Genomic DNA, 19,364 nt, shown 5'->3' on the forward strand with positions numbered 1-19,364 from the left:
GAGAAGGGGGGGGACGAGGGGGAGCTGAGGGGGGAGGAGAAGGGGGGACGAGGGGGAGCTGAGGGGGGAGGAGAAGGGGGGACGAGGGGGAGCTGAGGGGGGAGGAGAAGGGGGGACGAGGGGGAGCTGAGGGGGGAGGAGAAGGGGGGACGAGGGGGAGCTGAGGGGGGAGGAGAAGGGGGGACGAGGGGGAGCTGAGGGGGGAGGAGAAGGGGGGACGAGGGGGGGCTGAGGGGGGAGGAGAAGGGGGGAGGAGAAGGGGGGCTGAGGGGGGAGGAGAAGGGGGGAGGAGAAGGGGGGCTGAGGGGGGAGGAGAAGGGGGGACGAGGGGGAGCTGAGGGGGGAGGAGAAGGGGGGACGAGGGGGAGCTGAGGGGGGAGGAGAAGGGGGACGAGGGGGGGCTGAGGGGGAGGAGAAGGGGGGCTGAGGGGGAAGAGAAGGGGGGACGAGGGGGTGGAGAAGGGGGGGCTGAGGGGGGAGGAGAAGGGGGACGAGGGGGGGCTGAGGGGAGGGGGGAAGGGGGGACGAGGGGGGAAGGGGTGGAGCTGGGGGAAAGGGGGACGAGGGGGAGCTGGGGGAAAGGGAGGGAGCTGAGGGGGAAGGGGGGACGAGGGGGAGCTGAGGGCGGAGGAGAAGGGGGGACGCGGGGGAGCTGAGGCTACGGCTTCCCTCTGAAGAGAAGGTGCCCGCTGGGCCCAGTCTTACTCTGACTGGGTGGGGGGAGCAAGCAGGGGTAGGGAGAGAGAAGTGGGATTCTTTAATAAGTGCTGAAAGAAAGAACAGGTATCATGTGGCAAAGATGGAGAGATGTTCCGGGTGACCCTCTCTGATACTTTCCTATTTCTGTAGCGTGACCAGTTTGTCCTCCCTGAGGCAGGGCTTTGTTCTTATGACTAAAAGGGTAGGGTCTGTGAATATAAGAAAAAACGGCCATATCTCAGTGCTGAAAGTCACAAATCTTAATTTCCCATATATGTAATAGCATACCTATCTGTTCTCCTGCAGTACAAGTCCTGTTTCCCCCAGCACAGCCAGACTGTGGAGGTGAATGCTGAGCAGGTGCTTAGCTTTGTGCGAGCTCCTTGGCCTGCTGTTGGGTCAAAGCTTAGAAAAAGCTTCTTAGCAGCCTTCCCTTCAGTCTGTGTATTTCTTTGTTCAGGAAGAAATTCGCGCTTCCTTTGAGTAGTGAGTCTTTTAAACTCTCACTTGAAATTAGCCACCAAATTGACAAATTATAGGGATGGGGAAGTGGAATGTGAATAGGCAGTACAGCATCTCTTTCCTGAGAAGGGGACTAACAGTCCAATTTGCTGGTGAACTTGGTCTTGAAGCATGTTACACTTTACTGTGATTATAGTGTATTCTAACTCAGCTTATGTAAATAAAATAGGCCTTCCAACCTATTTCTCAAGAAGAGTCTGCATTGTTTATTTTTAATAAGAAACTTGCGAAGAAGGAGAGGGAGGGCTGGGATAAAACTCTTCTAAGAATGAATTATAAAATGAAGGTGGAAAAGGAACTTCTAGTGCTTCAGATCTGGAGGAGAACTGTTTGGAAAGCTGTCTTAAAAGTGTTTCTACAGCTTACTATATGTTGTAGGATAGCTTTATTTTAAGGAGATACTAAAATAAGTAGCTGTCTTGGTGAGTCACTTGCATTGTCTTGTGGGTTTTTTTTTTCTTGCAGACCCCTCATATCTGGTTAAAGAGACCAGGAGCATAAAATGACCTCGCTTCTCATTAGACAGTCCCTCAGCTCTGTTTGCCTGTTACTGTCTCTAAGCAATGAATAAATGGAGAAGGAAATTTTAAATTCATTACATGTGCTAGAGTCAGGACTAATCTCTTAAGTTTTCTCAATAATATGGAGGTTTAAAGGTTAGATGTACTAGGAAAGCATTTAATGTAAAGCATTTCAAAGCAGTCTTCTAATAGCTCTAGGCATCTGACCCTCAGGGAGTTTAGATTCTGCTTTTATATATTTGAGATGAAGACAAATTTCACTCATTGAAGGAGTTGAGCTATATAAAATATCTGACCCAATGCATCTTTCAGGACATAATTCAGTTATGAAAGGCTGAAGTGAAATTGGAAAAAAATCAGCATAACGAAAATAGCAGATTTTTTAACAGGACTAAATCTTGAAGTACTGTTCTGAGGGAACGCACAAAACCACTCTGTAAGCAAACATATCTGTTAAAAGAAATTCTTGATGACTCTTACGTGTCTGTCTTGGAAACAGAAAGCCTGATCCAAAAAGTCAGTCCTTAGAATTTATTTATAGTGAGCTCCGGGGGGAGTTGTGCAAGGTGTTGTGATGGGTTTCCTCAGGAATCGGCTCATGGTCAGGGTTAAACACCAGGGTTAAACTTTGTTTCCTATGATGGCATCCAAATTTTGGGAAGGATAAGCAGATATGTGTTACTGTAATAGTTGGTATTAGTGAAGTGAACCCTACTGAACATGTCTTAGTTCAGTGGCATGGATGACGCTTCCACCAAATCTACTTTCAGCCTTGTACTTGGATTCTTCCAGAATCCTGTAGAACTTGAACTTGTATGTCCAAATGGCTTTGAATATGGCATCCTTAAAATGGAAAAGTGATAGAGAAAGCTAGTAAAAATGAGAGGAAAAAAATTGAAGGTAGTTTATCTGCACAAGGATGAAGAGATTTGGCTTAAGTGGAGTTGTTGTAACTGATCTTATGAAGCTGCTGCTGATGTCGGTGTAGAGGAAATATGCTGTCAGGGGATGTCTTCCAAGGAAGTGAAAGTGGGTGAAAATAATACCTGCACGTGCGTTAGGAAGTTTAAAGTTCTGCTTAAGTTGCTTCATCAGACCTCTGATGACCTCCACTGTGATGGTTAAAATGCTATGGTTAGTTATTCAACTTCATTAAACTGTGTAATAGTATAATTTGTATTTAATGAGGTAACCGTGGTTCCTATGGTGAACTGATCTGGGGAATGAGACTGGCTGGAATTTCTTCCCTCCCTGTTCCCAGTTTCACGTACGTCTGTGGTAGGTCCCTGTACAGCTCCCTGGGGCCGGTCGGGAGCCTGGGTTAACTCGGGAGAAGGGGAAGGAGGGCAGCAGGGTAGAACTGTCCTGTCTGTCCAGCTGCAGCTCCTTAGAGAAGGTCACCTGTTCATAAAGCCAACCAGGGGGCAAGTGTGTTTGAGAAGACTATATGCACTTAACAGTTTTATTCCCAGCATACAATATGGAAGCTTGTATTTTTGATTACTGTGCTGTACCCTTCCGTTGGGACAGACTTCTGCCTTGAGATTTTAGTCTGGCAGGTTTACAGAGTTGTATAATCTAAATTAGTGATTTTTGTGGTGAGTGAGGGCTGATGGCTTGTGAATTTAGCAGTGAAATAGATGGATTTTTTTTTTTTTGTACATGAGAAAAGCAAAAATTCATGTTCATGTCTTCATTCCTTTCTGGAGAGCAGAGTAAATTAATAACTAGCTTCCTGCTCAGGGCTCGTTAGATTTTAGCTGTATGCTCTGCAGCTCCTGTTCCCTTCACATTGGCCTTAAGGTCTGCATAGCACAGAAATTCCTCGCTTCTTGTTAACTAATTCCTTGAATAGTTGTTTCAAATAGTAACAGAGTCATTCAGAAATGTTAATTCTGTTGCAACATATGGGCCTTGTTTCATTTATTAAGTTTATTCATTTATTAAGTTTATCCTCCTCCATTTTATTAATACAAACCCAATGTGACTATATCACTCAAGGCTTCAGTTCTCTCTTTGGCCAATTCTAAACCTCAGGCTGAGTTGGAATTTGTTTCTTGTGGCATAACCCTATGGCATAATCCTGCTGTAAAGCAGTTTCTTGACCTGCTGCATAGAGAGCAGCTTGATTATGCTGTTAGTATGTTGTGTGAACAGTAAATATCTGCTTGACTAGTAGCAATTTTTTCCCCCCTGTAAGTTTATCTCAATGGTATGAGGAACTTGGATTAGAGGGCCAGATCTAATTTTCTTAGGGTTTATACAGTTTAAATATGTAAATCAAGAGGATTAATAGGTCTAGGAATTTCTCCAAAAAGGAGGATTTTTTTTTATTCTGTCTTTTTCAGAACTGCAAGCTATCATAAAGTAGTTTATAGTGAAGTATGACTTTTCTTTCTGTAATCTACATTTTTTCAGTGAGTACAGATGAAACCCATAAGCACCAATCTTTCTCTGCAGATTTTGTCTTTCTGCTCGTGAAGCGTTTGCTTTAAAACTGAAAAGCTTAATTAACATTTGGTATGGATGTGCAGGAATTATTTTCTTAACATCTGATTCACCTTGTGTATTTTGTCTGAACAGTTAAATGTTTCGTGTATTATTAGTGAAAGACTTCTTTCAGTGGCTTAGATATGCAGGCAATTATTGAGATAAAGGGTGTCTACTGAGTTACGACCTAGATGTAAATCTTGAAATAGTATGAATAAGTTTGGGTTTAGTGCTGTTTTGCACTAAGGAGCATTACTGTTTTAAAGTAACTTAAAGTGCCTGTTCCTTTCTAGAATTCACAGAACATTCCATGCATATATTACAGCGAGTGAGCAAGTTTCTTAATGGACCAGACACTGTTTAAAATATCTCTAGTCTAATTAATACCAGGAACACTTGTTAACAAAAAGATAGGCAGTGCAGTTCTACCAGTCACTAACTGGAAATCTCTCTTCTCATTATAGGTCATGTATAGCCTTTGGACCCAAGAATCGCTCAATTGGTGCTGCAGCTAAAAGCCAGGTGAGTGTATAATTTGGGTAAAAGCAACTTTAGTAGTCAAAAATCAGATTAGCAGAATGCATTTTGTATTATTGAAGGTTACAAATGCCTCTGAGCCGGTGTCTGTAACTGTAATGGACATGTCTCCATAACTGTAATGAACAGCTGAGCTTAATTCAGCTGTTCAGCATGTAATGCTGCTTTGTCATCTTGGACAGAAATCTAAAGGTTGATAGTTATACATAATCAAATGTAGAAAAAAAAAAAAATCTTTGCTTCTTAAATTCTGATAAATACTGATTTTTTTTTTTTTTAGGTTGCAAATGTAAATTCTAAAGCTAAGCAGTAATGTTTCGTCCTACCTTAGCTTGTTCCAGTTCGTGTGCATTATGATAGCTTTTAATTATGTGGTTACATTCTATAGAATTCCACTAAGTGCATAATTTTGGCAGGAAGGGGACATAATAAAGTGTAAATACATATAGCTTTCTTGACTCTTTGTGGTTGAATTACAACCTAAGTGTCTGTCTTAGGCATTCTTGCTCATACTCTGAGTTTCTGTTGCTGTAGGTAGGTAAATATGATTTAAGGACCAAGAAGTTAAGCTGATTTGTCCTGCTTGTGACACTTAGGTCCTGCTGTATCGTATCTTGTGTTACTGTGAAACCCCTATAAAACATGACTCTTTTTTTGAAGTCCTCTACAGGAAGTGACTATTCAAACACTTGGTTTTTCTTAGCCTAAAATACCTAGAGATGTGTGAAGATTCATTATCTAGAATACAAAAATGACTGGACACAACCATGTTATTCAAGAACAGAAGAACTGTGCTAGAACTAAATACAGATGTTTTTTCTGCAATTGAGTGTCTGCTTAGCTTAAAGAAATTCATTGATACAGAGATCCAGTAGAGATGAGGTATGTCCTGCAGAAACTAAACTTACAGAAAATCAAAACCAGGTTGCTTAGGAAATAGACACTTGACTGAAACTGAATCACAGGTAAATGTTACATGGTACAGTGCTTGTCTGCGTTGTCAATTACTGTTTTTTTCAGTATGTGTCTTGCTCTAATATAAACGAAAATTAAGTTTACTTGCACTACATGAAAACAAGCCATAATGATTTCTCAGTTCTCCATTTGCACTGATATTTGCTATTAGTAAAAGCCAATCTGTCTGTGGTCAGTTAAATTGAGTTGACAGTACCATCTTGGGGCCCTCCTGGCTTCTTAGAGCTTCATGACAAAGTCATTGAGCTGTTTTGTGATAATATCTGTGTGTTGACTGTCACATGCATGTGATGAACCTGAACTGAGTTTACTGCAATATGCTTGTTGTGTTTGCTAAATTACTGGCTGCAGCCCAGTAGGAAGGTAGGGTGGTAGGAACCAGGCAAAAGGGAAAGACACTTGGCTAATATTTTTAAATTGCCCTACACGTACACTATGAAAGTTGAATGCTATTTTAATCGATTTTTGATAGAATCTTGACTCAGTTTTCTAGCATACACTTTATCATAAATCTCAAATTCCTGTAGGTTACCTGAGCAATCAGAGGGATGTTGCTTTCTTTCCAGCAACTGCTCTGGAACTATTAAGATACAAATGACAAAAACATTCTGGTGAGGGAAGCATGAGAACAAAACTCTGTCTTCTGTTTGAAATGCGATGTTCCCCTGACATGTTGTATTAAAGATTTCTTTTCCTCTAGGTTATTTCAAATGCAAAGAATACAGTACAAAGTTTTAAAAGATTTCATGGTCGTGCATTCTCAGATCCCTTTGTTCAAGCTGAAAAAGCAAGCCTTGCCTATGAACTTGTCCAGCTGCCAACAGGCTCAACTGGCATCAAGGTAAGTCTGGGATATTTGAAAAAGAGCCAGAGGAGGAAACTGATAAAGTTTCCTTTTATCTCTTTATTTTGAATCTGCTTGCTGTAGTCTCTGTTCTCTTGTGAATGGAAAGTCTTAAACAGAGAATAAAAGACTAATAAATTCAGGTGGTCTCTCCAGGTGTTAGGTGAGACTGATTTTATGCAGTTATACAGTTTTTCTGCCTTACAAAGCCAGTCCCACACAAACTGTGTTAGCAGTGCTTTTTTTCCCATCACTCCATGGTGAATTTGGCAAGACAAGCTACTTGAGCAGTGTATGTGTTTTGCTGTTCACATACTGCAAGGGCATAAGATGTCAGCTTAGTACTTCAGGTGAAATGGTAAAAATTTGTCTCTTTCAACAACAGCTGAACTTCTGATTTGGATTGTAGCAATAACTAATTAACTCATTCCAAAACAGTAGGGAGGAAGGCATCCTAGGCATTGTTTGTGTATGTGAATTCTTAAATGTGCATTCCAGTGCTTATGTATTATCTTCTTCTTGTACTTGCTGTGCGCAAGCTGGGCTATCGGAAAGAAGGGGACAGAGCTGCATTACTTAAGCTTGCTTTTCGTAAAGACTGTTTCTTGCCTGCGTTCCTGTTGTCTGTAGTGTGGGGGTCTTACTGTAGTGTAATATTGTGTACATGATTTTTATTTGAAGGCCATGTATATGGAAGAAGAAAGAAACTTTACTATTGAACAGGTGACTGGAATGCTTCTTACCAAATTAAAAGAGACTGCTGAGAATGCGCTTAAGAAGCCTGTAGTTGACTGTGTTGTTTCTGTAAGTATGTGATAATAAATAAATATTTGGTTAGTGTCATAAACTGAAGAGGTTGTTGGTAACAGATTTAAATTGCCCATTAGACCTGAGTATTCAGGTCTTTGCCTTTTCTATTTAAAACTGAATCTCACATCTCGTCTCCAAAAAGATTTGCTGCTGTAATGGTGAAACATCTTAAATTGCTGCTAATTAAATAGCAGTATAAATAATATTTGATACCTTTTTCTGGTTCTTGCTCCTAAAATGAGCAGCTTGTGAGAAGGAATAGAAGAAGATTCACAAAAAGTAACTCTGTCTTCATGTACTGTTTTCTTTGCGTTTTCTCTATGGCGGCTGAAATGAGCACTAAATTTGAAGGATGCCTCAGCTGTTCTCTACACCAAGTCCCTTCGTGCACTCGTTTTAACTGTTTGCTAAAGATGGCTTTTCTCAATGTTAATATTAGCTCTCTGGTCGTCTTGCAGGTTCCTTGTTTTTACACAGATGCAGAAAGGAGATCTGTGATGGATGCGACACAGATTGCTGGTCTCAACTGTCTGAGACTAATAAATGAAACAACTGCAGGTAATACCTTCCTTTCTCTCACTTAAAATTGTAGTTTTAATAGATAAAAGGGCTTTAAATCTGTCACTGATCCATGCCCTCTGGAGTTACTGCTGGTTTTGTAAAGTTAAAATAGATTAGTTGATCATCAAGTTTAAGCTCTGGTTTTTTTTCCTTCATTGCTTTACAGAGGCATAATGATATTTCTTGAATATCTGTTTTAATGCGGCTTCTGGGAGGGGCTGATGCTGTTTAAAGTTCTTCCATGTTCCTTTAGCATTGGGAATTTTGTTTAATGAGATGATCAATTTCTGTAGCTCAAAGGAAATGAAATGCTAATGCTGTTTACTGATGTCCTGTTTATTTCTTAAGGAATGACAAAACTGAATGTCCTCTTTGACTCTTCTTTCCATGCAGTTGCCCTTGCATATGGGATCTATAAGCAAGACCTGCCTGCCTTGGAAGAGAAGCCACGGAATGTTGTTTTTGTGGATATGGGGCATTCTGCATATCAAGTTTCTGTCTGTGCATTCAACAAAGGCAAACTAAAAGTAAACAATCTGTTATGCATCCATTTTAATCACCAGTAGTAACATTCATCAGCACAGACATGGCCTGTGACAGGCTCTAAGCACGTCCAGACAGCTCAATTCATATTCTTAAAATTGCACTTTGTCTGGAGTTAAAAGTAGGGCAGGGAACTTTTGAGGGCTTTTGAGCGATACGTGGAGGAAGCAAACATGCCTTAATCAGCAGACTTTGGCAAAGAATAAAAAAACCTGAATTAAATCACTTAGTCAGAAATTATCATATCTGACTGGATGTTGCTTTCAAAAAATAGTTCAGTCATGAGATCTAGCATTAAAACAGGAATTCCTGGAATGGTGTAAGTGATTTTTTTTTTTTTTTAAACACTCACTGGTGCTCATGTAGAAGAAAAGCATTCTTAACTCTTTAAGCTGCAAATGGAAATTAAGTAAGTTATAGTGTATTTCTAAGTGTAAGTTGCCAAAGCATTACTATTTTCCAGCAGATACTAACACTTCTTAGTTGGCTCTTTTACAATTACAATCCGGATTTTTGCAGTTCCGATAGCTTAGTCAGCTTGAGAAACAGACACAAATTTCAAAGCATGGGGCAGTGAAGTGAAGAGAAGGCAAGAGCTCTGAAAGTATTAGCTCCGTTGCAGGGAAACGTAACCTACTTTGTGTTTCTCTCAGATTTGTCTTTGGAATTTTGAAACCATAGAAGTATTGAAGGGATGCTTTTGCGTATAGAATGGAGACCTGGGCAGCAAGGCAGTTAGAACAGTGTAGAGACCAATCCTAGTCTGAAGGTGTGTCGAGAATAATGTGATACTTTATTGATTTCTATTGGGGGGAAAAAAGTTAAGTTCACAATAGATTTAAAAAGTGGAATCAGCTGAGGTGAATGGGCTACAGATGTTTTTTGCAGATAATTCCCTCATCAGAAATGAGCTCCTATTTACAGGAGTTAATAACATTTATTCTCTTCATGTTTTATTTTTAGCTTGGTGTAAGCATGTTCCACCCTTATGAGGCATCAAATATTAAACTGGGATATGATTCAAACTGATAGTAGCTGAGCAGAGCCTGGAAACTGATGGTCTGCTTACAGTACAAGTTACTGAACAGATTGCGTTGCTAAGCCGCCTTCTACCTTTCTAAATTTCTTTTGAAAGTTGTCACCTCATTACAGGAGGGCTGGGTGCCCAAGGCTGCTGCTTAACATTTGAGATAGCAGATGTTTGGTTGTTTTTTCTCCTGGGGCTTGTAAGTGCTGTACGTGTGCACAGCAATTCTTTGACAATTACCATTCACAGAGAGGTCTGATCTGTGTAGCTGCCAGAATTTGTCCGTGGTAATGGTGGTTCTTTCTCCCAACAGCATTTTGAACGTGTTGTATCTAGTATCAGCTAGAAAAGGCATAGGATAATAATGGTTTTAGGCTTGGTAGGCTTTAAAAAAAAAAAAGCACCAGTTAGGATGTGTACAACTATTAGTGCAGTTGCAATCCACGTAAACTATCACGTCGGTGATGCAACTGCTACTTTGATTGCCCTGAAATATAAGAGAATAGCTTAATTGTTGCCAGCAGTGTCCGTGAAGTCTGAAAAGATGTGTGTGACAAAGCTTTATTGTTGGGGATAGGTTAGACTTCTAGAGGAGGCTTAGCAAAAGCAACTCCTCATTGGTGGTGGTAAGGGCAGAATAAAAATGAACTATACTGGATTTTTTCTGTTGTGGCTGCACCAGTATAATTCTTCCTCCATAGTAATGTTGTGATGGTTGCTTTGATTTAAAGTTGGGCTATATTTGAAACAAGCAAATGCATTGACATTAACTGCTAATTGGTTGCACTGCAGTAAGGACAAATTGTATTATTACTGAAGAGTTCAATTTTTTTAAGGTTCTTGCTACATCATTTGATACAACACTTGGAGGCAGGAAGTTTGATGAGATGTTAGTTGAATACTTTTGTGAAGAATTCGGAAAGAAATACAAGCTAGACATAAAGTCAAAGATTCGTGCGTTGTTGAGGCTGTACCAGGAATGTGAAAAACTGAAAAAACTGATGAGCGCAAATGCCTCTGATCTCCCGATGAACATAGAATGCTTCATGAATGACATAGATGTCTCTGGAACAATGAACAGGTAATGTTGATACTTGTACAAAGGTGAGCTTCAGAATGCCCTTCATTCAGGTTGTGTCAGTCAAGAAAGAAGCTTAATGGAAAGTCCTGGTTCTTAGGACTGGAGGGAGGTGGGAAGTGTAAGAACAGCACGTGCAGGGGTGCTGCTCAATGTGAGAATGTTTAGGGACTGGTCGGTGGTCTTGAGTTAGGAGGAAGGGCTGTGAATGGTGCAAGTGTGCCCAGACTACTAGAGGCAGATTTGTCTGAGGAACATATACTAAATAAGTATAAAACCAGAACTGGGGGAGAGAGAAACCTGCAGTACTTAGTTAAAATGGCACTCTTTCAATATTGGCGTCCTGTTGTGTTTGCAGTATTAACTTGCTTATGGAATACTAAAGCTTTATTTATGGCTTCTTCCAACAGAGGCAAGTTTTTAGAGATGTGTGATGGACTTCTAGCAAGAGTAGAGCCACCCCTTCGCAGTGTGCTGGAGCAAGCCAGTAAGTGTGTGGGCGTTCTGGGTTCTGCAGGCAGAAAAGAGATCCGTAATACGAGCTTCCTTTGGGTGGTGACAGAACTCGGAGAGATGGATTTAGCACAGCGAACAGTTTCATGCTTAGCAGTTACAAGCTCTTATTATTCCACAGAAGCTAAGATCTAAAATTATTCTTACTTGGAAACTTGGAGAACAAGCTTAAAATAATGGTTGGTCTAGTAAAAACCCTTAGTTTCCAATGTCAGCATGTTCATGTAAAACAGCAACATTTAATTTATAAAAACTAATGTCTGGCTCCTTTCTAGAGTTAAAGAAGGAGGATATTTATGCGGTCGAGATAGTTGGTGGTACCACAAGAATCCCTGCTGTAAAAGAGAAGATCAGTAAATTTTTTGGCAAAGAAGTCAGTACAACTTTGAACGCAGATGAGGCTGTTGCACGAGGTTGTGCGCTGCAGGTAAAAGTGCTGTTTGTTTCAGCTGTGAGTGTTTTTATTGAAATCCATAAATATTTGAGCCAGAGTCCACAGGTAACACAAAAGATACTTCATGTGTATGATAGAATGGATTTAAATAAGCTTCAGGAAAGCAGTTGAAGAATGAGAATAACAGCTTTAAGTGATTCCTTTGTGCTGTTGAAGCCAAATCGGTGTAGCTTGAAGTGAAATGTGCTCTGCTTCTGCTATGGCTGGAACCTGGGAGTCTGATAAAGCTCATAAGATGGTGTTTCCTCCTCCAGGCTCCTTTGGGAGCCTGGTTAAACAAGGGGGAAAAAAAAATGTACAGTGCGGCTGATAAACTTGTGATATGGCAAGTGCTTGATAACATGGGTGGAAATGAAAGTTTAGGTTCTTGCTAATAGAAATCTGTCCTGAGCTGGAACCGGTCACTGTTGAAAGGCTTAAGCAGTAGTAAATACTCTGTAGTTACTGGTGTTACCACCTCTTGAATGCACCTTCGTTCTGTTCCGATTCCCTCATTTCTCTCTTCAAATGTTTAATCTGTGCCTAGAGCTCTGTTCCATCAGTGGTATGAACTAAATGTTGGAATCTGCTTAAAAAGAGTGTTTTGTATTACGATATGCAAAAAACCCCTAGTACTATGTCACTCTAAAATAACTTTAATTGAGGCTCTCTGATTTCTTATGTTGGTACTAAAAAGCCTAATTGTAGCAAACCAAACACGATGGCTTCAAATTTAAAGCTGTGTATTTCCATTTTCAGAGTGAACAGAGTGGGGCAGCTTCCTGAAAAGGGAGGGTACATAGGAGCTTCCAGTGCTTATTAGGCAGGTCCCAGGCCCATCCGTACTCGTCTCCCTTAACCCAGAGTAAATCTACATATTAAGCAGTGTAAATAGCTACTTGCTGCATTAAATTAGTGTTCACCTGAAGTTCGACTGTTTGTAATATGACTCTTGTGCTCTTTCAGTGTGCTATTTTATCCCCGGCTTTCAAAGTGAGAGAGTTTTCTATCACAGATTTGATACCATATCCTATTTCTTTACGATGGAATTCGCCAGCAGAGGAAGGGTTAAGGTAATAAAAAAAATATCAATCTTTTTGCATGATTACATACAACTTAAAACTACTAGATGACAAGGAGAGTAAATAACACTTTTAGCACAGTGACTGTTTAACAATTTAGACTTTGATACTTTTCTGAAGTTAATGACATAGAAAACAAAGCTAACAATGGATGGCAGTTCCTGCATGGCTCTTAGTCTTATTTTAAACTAAAAAGTTAGGAGACTCTTTTGTCATTTCTTAAAAAAGCTGTTCCTTAAGGTATAAGCATATCTAGAAAAGTTTTATTGCCTTCATCAGCTGCATTATCCCACATACTGAAAAAATGCTCTGTTTTCTCTTGCAGTGACTGCGAGGTCTTTCCCAAGAACCATCCTGCTCCGTTTTCAAAGGTCCTCACGTTCTACAGAAAGGAGCCTTTTACTCTGGAGGCGTATTACAGCTCTCCCAAGGAGCTGCCCTACCCAGATCCTGCTATAGGTTAAGACCATTCTGTAGCTTTAAGCTTTATTAATAGTCTTGTACGTGTTTAAGGATTTTTTTCTCTGTCTAATTATATAATCTGGAAAGTGCAACCTACTACAGATGCTGTAGGGACAGGTTTGCCGAGCCATGGATCCACAGTAAAATGAGTGGAATAACATGATGTTTACGGGCAAACAGGCTAAATAATGGGCATTGTAATGTTGGAGCAAACCTGGAAGGGGCATATTCAGAATTGTGCAGTCCTCTTACTAAGATACAACACCAGCTTTTACAGTACACCATAGAGAATTTCTAATAGCTGTGTATCCTGGCATTGCTGCATAAAACACTGAATTGCTTGAGTAGGATTTGATACCCTCCGAGCGCATTGCAGTGATCTGTTGTCAGCAACAGTCGGGTTTTACTTGACATTTGGTGATTAAGTTAATTGAATGGTATGCTTTTTTTTTTTTCTCTCTGGGATTGCTTAGCTCACTTCTTGGTTCAGAAGGTCACGCCTCAAACAGATGGATCCAGTTCAAAAGTGAAAGTCAAAGTTAGAGTAAATATCCATGGGATCTTCAGTGTTTCAAGTGCATCTTTAGTGGAGGTTCATAAATCTGATGAGAATGAAGAGCCTATGGAAACGGATCAGCATGCAAAAGAGGAAGAGGTAATAAACTTCATTGCTCTTAACTGCTTAGAAAACTGATGAAGCACAATTGGCCAATTCTGGGAAGGTTCTAAGATTTGTGTAAAAATGTTGTAGACATGTCCAGTAACTAAAATATGAAGATGTGATTAAGTACTAATTGAAATATGTTACGCTAGTGACAGATCTCTTGAAACCAGGACTGTGAGGTATAGATTAAATTCTTACTCATGGAGCTGTTGCTTGCTTGAGCGAAGGCTAAAAGCTTTTAATTTATGCCTTGAGACTCTACTTCAGTTTTGATTGTGTTCTTTTGCCTAAGAGCATTAGGTGTAAGTGAAGTGATCAGCTTAGGAACTGAAGCAATGATCTGCCTATGCATTGTTTAATATGTCAAATTGAGCCTCTTTATGAATTTCAGAAGATGCAAGTAGACCAGGAAGAGCAGCAAAAGACTGAAGAACAACAGCAGGCTCAACCTGAAAATAAGGCAGAGTCTGAAGAAATGGAGGTAACGTGAACCTATTTTCTTAGAAGCTATTTCTGAAAGATTCATGAGAATATGTAGTGTGACAAAGGCAACAGATACACTCACGTAGCTCTGGAAGCTAAACTTACTTGAATATATTGGTAGTCTGTATTGTGATTAGAGCTTTAGCAGTACATAAATGGCATGAATAATTGCAGATCTGTCAAGTGACGTGGTACGGATAAAATGGGTGAACTTGCCTATTCGTGGAAGAAATAATCATTTAGTTCTTAATAACTTAATACTAGAGAAGTGTTCTATGCACCATTGCCCCCGTGATGCAGTCAGTGTGTCCAGTAAATGTCAGTCATTGCATTAATTATCTCTGACTTCTTTAGCAGCTGAAGTGTTAGGATGACAGATAACACAGAGTTCTGATGTTGAGCTGCACTAACTCAGTAATACTTTTTGTATTGTAAGTCTTGAATACTCACCTTGAAGTGATTGGTGGTGCTGGTTTTGACTTGGTTTCTTTACTGCAGACTTCCCAGGCTGACTCAAAAGACAAAAAAGTGGATCAGCCGCCTCAAGCCAAGAAGGCTAAAGTAAAGACCACCACAGTGGACCTGCCCATTGAGAATCAGCTGGTGTGGCAGATTGGGAAAGACATGCTGAACTTGTTCATTGAGAACGAGGTAAACTCTTACTTGCCTGAGCTAAAAATGTCACTAGTTGATCTCTAGAAATTTTCCTGTTCGTCGGATGTGGTTAAGAGTGATCAAGGAAAGATGAAAGGGAAAAAACATGCATTTTTTTTTTCTGAGCTGAACAACAGTGCCCTGTGGAGCCAAGATACATTATTCCTGTTCAGTGAATGCTGTAGTTCTTACTGAAGGGATGTTCTGCTGGGAAGGTGGGTCACAGGGTGGTTATTTCCAAAATTACCTGCAGTTACAAGGTACTGGATGGCTTCACCAGTAGGGTGAAGGTTCCTCAACTGGAGCAAGATTGTTCTGTGCTGTATTCAATGTCCCACCAAAACTGAAATTAGTTTTTACTTGTGCTGTATTTAGAACAGTTGTGTAAAACACAGGATTTCAGAATCGTTAGTCAAACTTAAGTCTTTGTTAACAAGATATCCTGGCAAGAAATGGTAAATTAGCTTTTTAGCCATCTAATTTGACAACTTGTTCACAGGGTAAAATGATAATGCAGGATAAGCTAGAGAAAGAGCGGAATGATGCCAAGAATGCGGTGGAAGAATATGTGTATGACATGAGAGACAAACTCTGTGGGATTTATGAGAAATTCGTTAGTGAAGAGGTAAGTATCACTAGCTTGATTGTCTTCTAATGTATTTTTGTTAAAAGGAACAGTTGTATTTTAATAACCTTTGACCTGTAGCAGATACTATGTTTAATTAGACTATGTTTTCAGACTTTAAATTTGGAGAAACGGCTCTGAAGAGAACTTTCTAAATGTGGCCCAAGTCCAAGCAGATGGTACCCAGGATGTATTGTGTGTTCTTTTCCAAACAGTTGCAGCAATTAAGATACTATCAGAGCATGTGTTTTCAGACTGAAACAGGCGAGGAGCACGTGCACAATTTTAAGGCGATCTATTCTATTTTGGCCCTCTGTCAATATTTAGGAATAGTTTAAGAGTGAAAAATATAAATTGAAGAATTACCCTACCAAGGAACATAATAGGTGGGATCAGCCTATGTGGGTAGCTGTATCTGAACAGGTTGCCTAAAATTCTCTTGATGTTATTAATTAGCTTCCCCTGGTGTACTAGAGGAGTGTGGTGTGTAATTAGTGTAATTGTGATTTAGCTCACTGCGTTAGTCAGATGGATCACTCCGAGCTCTTGGCTGGATCCCCATTGACTGTAACGGGAGCCTTGCCAGTGAGGTCTCTGTGGAGCCCACCTACCTGCTGCAGAGCTAAAATTGGGACAGGCCAAGTGAGATTCGGGGCACCTTTGCTGAAGACAATTCCGCTCTGTTCTCAGACTTGTCCCTGTCTGAAGGTGATGAAAATGTGAAGGGAAAAAAGTGGGGGAAGGGGAAAAATTAGGCTTTTATGTGACAGTATTGATCTGAACCATGGGTGTCAGTTCTTTAGTCCTGGTCTCCACCACAAAGCCGTACTGAAGAATACTTTATTTGTTACTTCTCACTAAAATAGGATAAAGAGTTTCAGGCAGTTCTTTACATTCTAAAAATATAACCCTCCCAGAAATGTTCCAAGTATCATTTAATACCATCTGCCACCTATTAGAATTCTATCTCACCTACCTGTTTTATATGGATTGCTTCAGGATCGAAATAGCTTCACGCTGAAGCTGGAAGATACAGAAAACTGGCTTTATGAAGATGGTGAAGACCAACCCAAACAAATTTACATTGATAAATTGACAGAATTGAAGGTTAGTGTTCTTACATTCCCGTTTACTGTAACTTACTGAATCTAGAGAGCGTTGTTCAAGCGGGGAGCTGTCTTAGGTCTGCGGGTTCAGAGACTAGCAGTGGTAGCAAACTGCTTAGTTTGGTTATTAAGTGTCTGAGGAGCAGATCTCCAGTAGAGCTGTAACAATACAGAGCTGAGGGAGACTCAGTCCCTCCTGTAAGCGGAGGGAAGAGTGAAAGTTCCATCGGGGTTCAGAAATGCTGAATGTGCTCTGTTGGATCTCACAGGATCGTATCGTGACGCTGCCTGTTTCTTGATACCCGTTGTACTTTTTTCCAGACTCTGGGTCAGCCTATCCAGGCAAGATTTCAAGAATCGGAGGAAAGACCAAAAGCATTTGAGGACTTAGGGAAGCAAATCCAGCAGTACATGAAAACTGTTCACGCGTTCAAAGCAAAGGTATTGCCATCCTTCTGGCAAATGCAAGGACGTGGTACAAATCTTTGCTGAATTTTATCTAAACTGGTGCAGCCCTCCTGGGTATCTTCTGAGTTCTTGATATTTACTGTATTATCAGAAGTGGACGTTGGCATGAAAATCCAAAAGTCTTTTTGTTTTTTAATCAGGTGTTGGTTTCCTCACGGAGAGATAATGGCGGCAGCAGCAGGACTCCAGTTCTCTGGTTACAGAGCTGGGGGTGATCAGCTCAACTGCTCCGCTCACTGGAGCGGCCTTCTGGCTAAATGGTCTTTCTAGTGTTCAGAAGCTCAAAGTTTGAAGGAATAAGCACACAGTTTAGTAGTAGCATGTAAAATACTTGGTTTTAACATCTCATTTGGCTGTTTCAGGATGAACAGTATGACCATCTAGATGAAGCCGACGTAGCAAAAGTGGAGAAGAGTGCCAATGAAGCGATGGAGTGGATGAACAATAAACTTAATCTTCAAAACAAGAGAAGTCTCACTTTGGACCCAGTTATAAAAGCTAAAGACATACAAGCTAAAACTAAAGTAAGTCTTAATTACATAATTTACTGAATTTCTAATAATCTTTCTGTTGTCTTGGTGTGGTTGCTTGGCTGAAAACTCGGAGGTGAAGGATCTCAACTAGAGGGACAGTGAGTGGGGATTGATCTGTTAAACACGACGTGCTGGGGGAACATCAGCTGTTCAATACCTGTCTGGTGGGTTCACGTATGACTTGGTAGATAGAAACATTTCTAACACTGTTTTATTTCTGTTTTCTAGGAATTGACAAGTATTTGTAATCCCATAGTCACAAAACCAAAACCCAAAGTTGAGCTCCCAAAGGAGGAGCAGAAACCAGCTGAACCCAACGGACCAGTAGAAGGTGGGGGAGAGGCCACCAGCGGGTCCCAGGCACCCGAGCAGAGTGGGGCCGGGGCCACCCCCACCGAGAAGAAGCTCCCAGAAATGGACATTGACTGAATTTCGGCACTTGTTTATATTATTGCAAACTACAATAAAGCTTTAAGTTGTCAACTTTGTATGTTCTGGATACAAACGGAAGCAAGTCGATACCACAGCACTCCTAGTAACTCCTGCAGAGGTTTGGGCAGCGCATCACCTCACAACACTTGGGTAGCCCACCACTAACCACTCCCCGCGGCAGCATTTCTGGCCGTTAGCGTTGTATTTAGCCGTTTTGGTATTCTTACTAAATCTACACAAACATTTTTAGCATCTGTGGTGAGTCAATCTTACTCTAAAGTAGCGAGAGGGTGACATCTGGAGCTGACCTTGGCCTGCTGTTGGCTTTTCCCTGGGGATTAGAGCAGCCGTGTCTGTGAAGTGCCCCTTAACGCTGGGACTGCCGGGGGAGAGGGGGGTGCTGCAGCCTCAGCCTAGTCTGTGCTGGGCTCATTTTAGCCCATCTCCATTTACTTTGATCTGCGCTTGGGCAGTTCGGCCTCGGGAGGTTACTCCTTCACCCCAGCAGCAGAAGAGCAGCAGCTCCCCCTTCCCGGGGCTCCCGCTCTGGCTGTGCCCTTGGCCGGGAGCCCGTGCCCCCGGCACCCCCCGGCTCCTGCCACCCCCTCAACTCTCTGCTTCAGGTGGCTGTGTGTAGAGAGAGCCAGTACTTGTATTCCCGTCGACTCTCACTTGTTCCTGACCTTCTCTGAGGGGAGTGTGCTTGCTTCCGCGAGGCTTTCATTTGGAATGCTTGGGCTTTTGTTTTCTTTTTTATTTTTTTTTTCCTCCCCAGGAAAAGAAAGACTGGACTGATTGGGCTTTTTCTTCTTCTTTTTTTTTTTTTTTTTCCCTATGGGCTTTATACGATGATGTGCTTCTAGAACTGTCTGTCATTAATTTGTATCGTGTTACAAGCCGAAGCTGAAGCACCCCCGGTTCAGACATTGCAAGAAAAAACAAAACCGACAACAAACGTAATAAAGGCACTGGATTCTCCCGGCTCGGCCTCTCCCGCTCCTCATTGCCGTGATGCGGGGGGGAAGGGGCGAGGGGGGGGTCCGTCCTTACCGCAGCTGCTCCCGGGGCTGGAAGGCTTCAATGCTTTTCTTCCTGGCCCGGGTGAAGCGTGATTAACCCGCGTTAATGAAGCAGCGCTAATGAGCCTGGGGGGGTTCTGTACCCGCCCGCTCCTGGTGAGGGAAGCGGGGGGGGGGCGGCCCTTTCCCCGGGGAAACCTCCCCCGGGACCAGCCCGCTCCCGGGCGCTGCCCTTGTTCCTCCCGCCCGCCGGGAGGCGCTGCGGGACCGGGCGGTGCCTCCG

At 41.6% G+C, this 19,364-nt stretch overlaps 1 protein-coding gene across 3 annotated transcripts in view; it reads left to right on the forward strand.

Moving 5' to 3' along the window:
• Positions 1–19,043, forward strand: part of HSPA4 (heat shock protein family A (Hsp70) member 4) — a 19,696-nt gene extending 653 nt beyond the window's left edge. The window contains exons 2-19 of one of the 3 annotated variants that reach the window (XM_074156401.1): positions 4,697–4,754; positions 6,445–6,585; positions 7,270–7,392; positions 7,857–7,956; positions 8,353–8,486; positions 10,366–10,610; positions 11,018–11,094; positions 11,396–11,547; positions 12,520–12,626; positions 12,961–13,094; positions 13,571–13,752; positions 14,153–14,242; positions 14,743–14,895; positions 15,398–15,523; positions 16,523–16,630; positions 16,951–17,070; positions 17,460–17,621; positions 17,859–19,043. In XM_074156401.1, the coding sequence (XP_074012502.1) occupies positions 4,697–4,754; positions 6,445–6,585; positions 7,270–7,392; positions 7,857–7,956; positions 8,353–8,486; positions 10,366–10,610; positions 11,018–11,094; positions 11,396–11,547; positions 12,520–12,626; positions 12,961–13,094; positions 13,571–13,752; positions 14,153–14,242; positions 14,743–14,895; positions 15,398–15,523; positions 16,523–16,630; positions 16,951–17,070; positions 17,460–17,621; positions 17,859–18,059 (2,413 nt within the window). In that variant the 3' untranslated portion in view covers positions 18,060–19,043. Of the gene's footprint in view, positions 1–4,696; positions 4,755–6,444; positions 6,586–7,269; positions 7,393–7,856; positions 7,957–8,352; positions 8,487–10,365; positions 10,611–11,017; positions 11,095–11,395; positions 11,548–12,519; positions 12,627–12,960; positions 13,095–13,570; positions 13,753–14,134; positions 14,243–14,742; positions 14,896–15,397; positions 15,524–16,522; positions 16,631–16,950; positions 17,071–17,459; positions 17,622–17,858 lie in introns of all 3 variants that reach the window. The other 2 variants (XM_074156400.1, XM_074156402.1) reach the window with 2 other exon arrangements.
• Positions 19,044–19,364: the final 321 nt, after the last annotated feature.

This window comes from Numenius arquata, chromosome 11 (genome assembly GCF_964106895.1).
Source record: "Numenius arquata chromosome 11, bNumArq3.hap1.1, whole genome shotgun sequence".
Lineage (NCBI taxonomy): Eukaryota > Metazoa > Chordata > Aves > Charadriiformes > Scolopacidae > Numenius > Numenius arquata.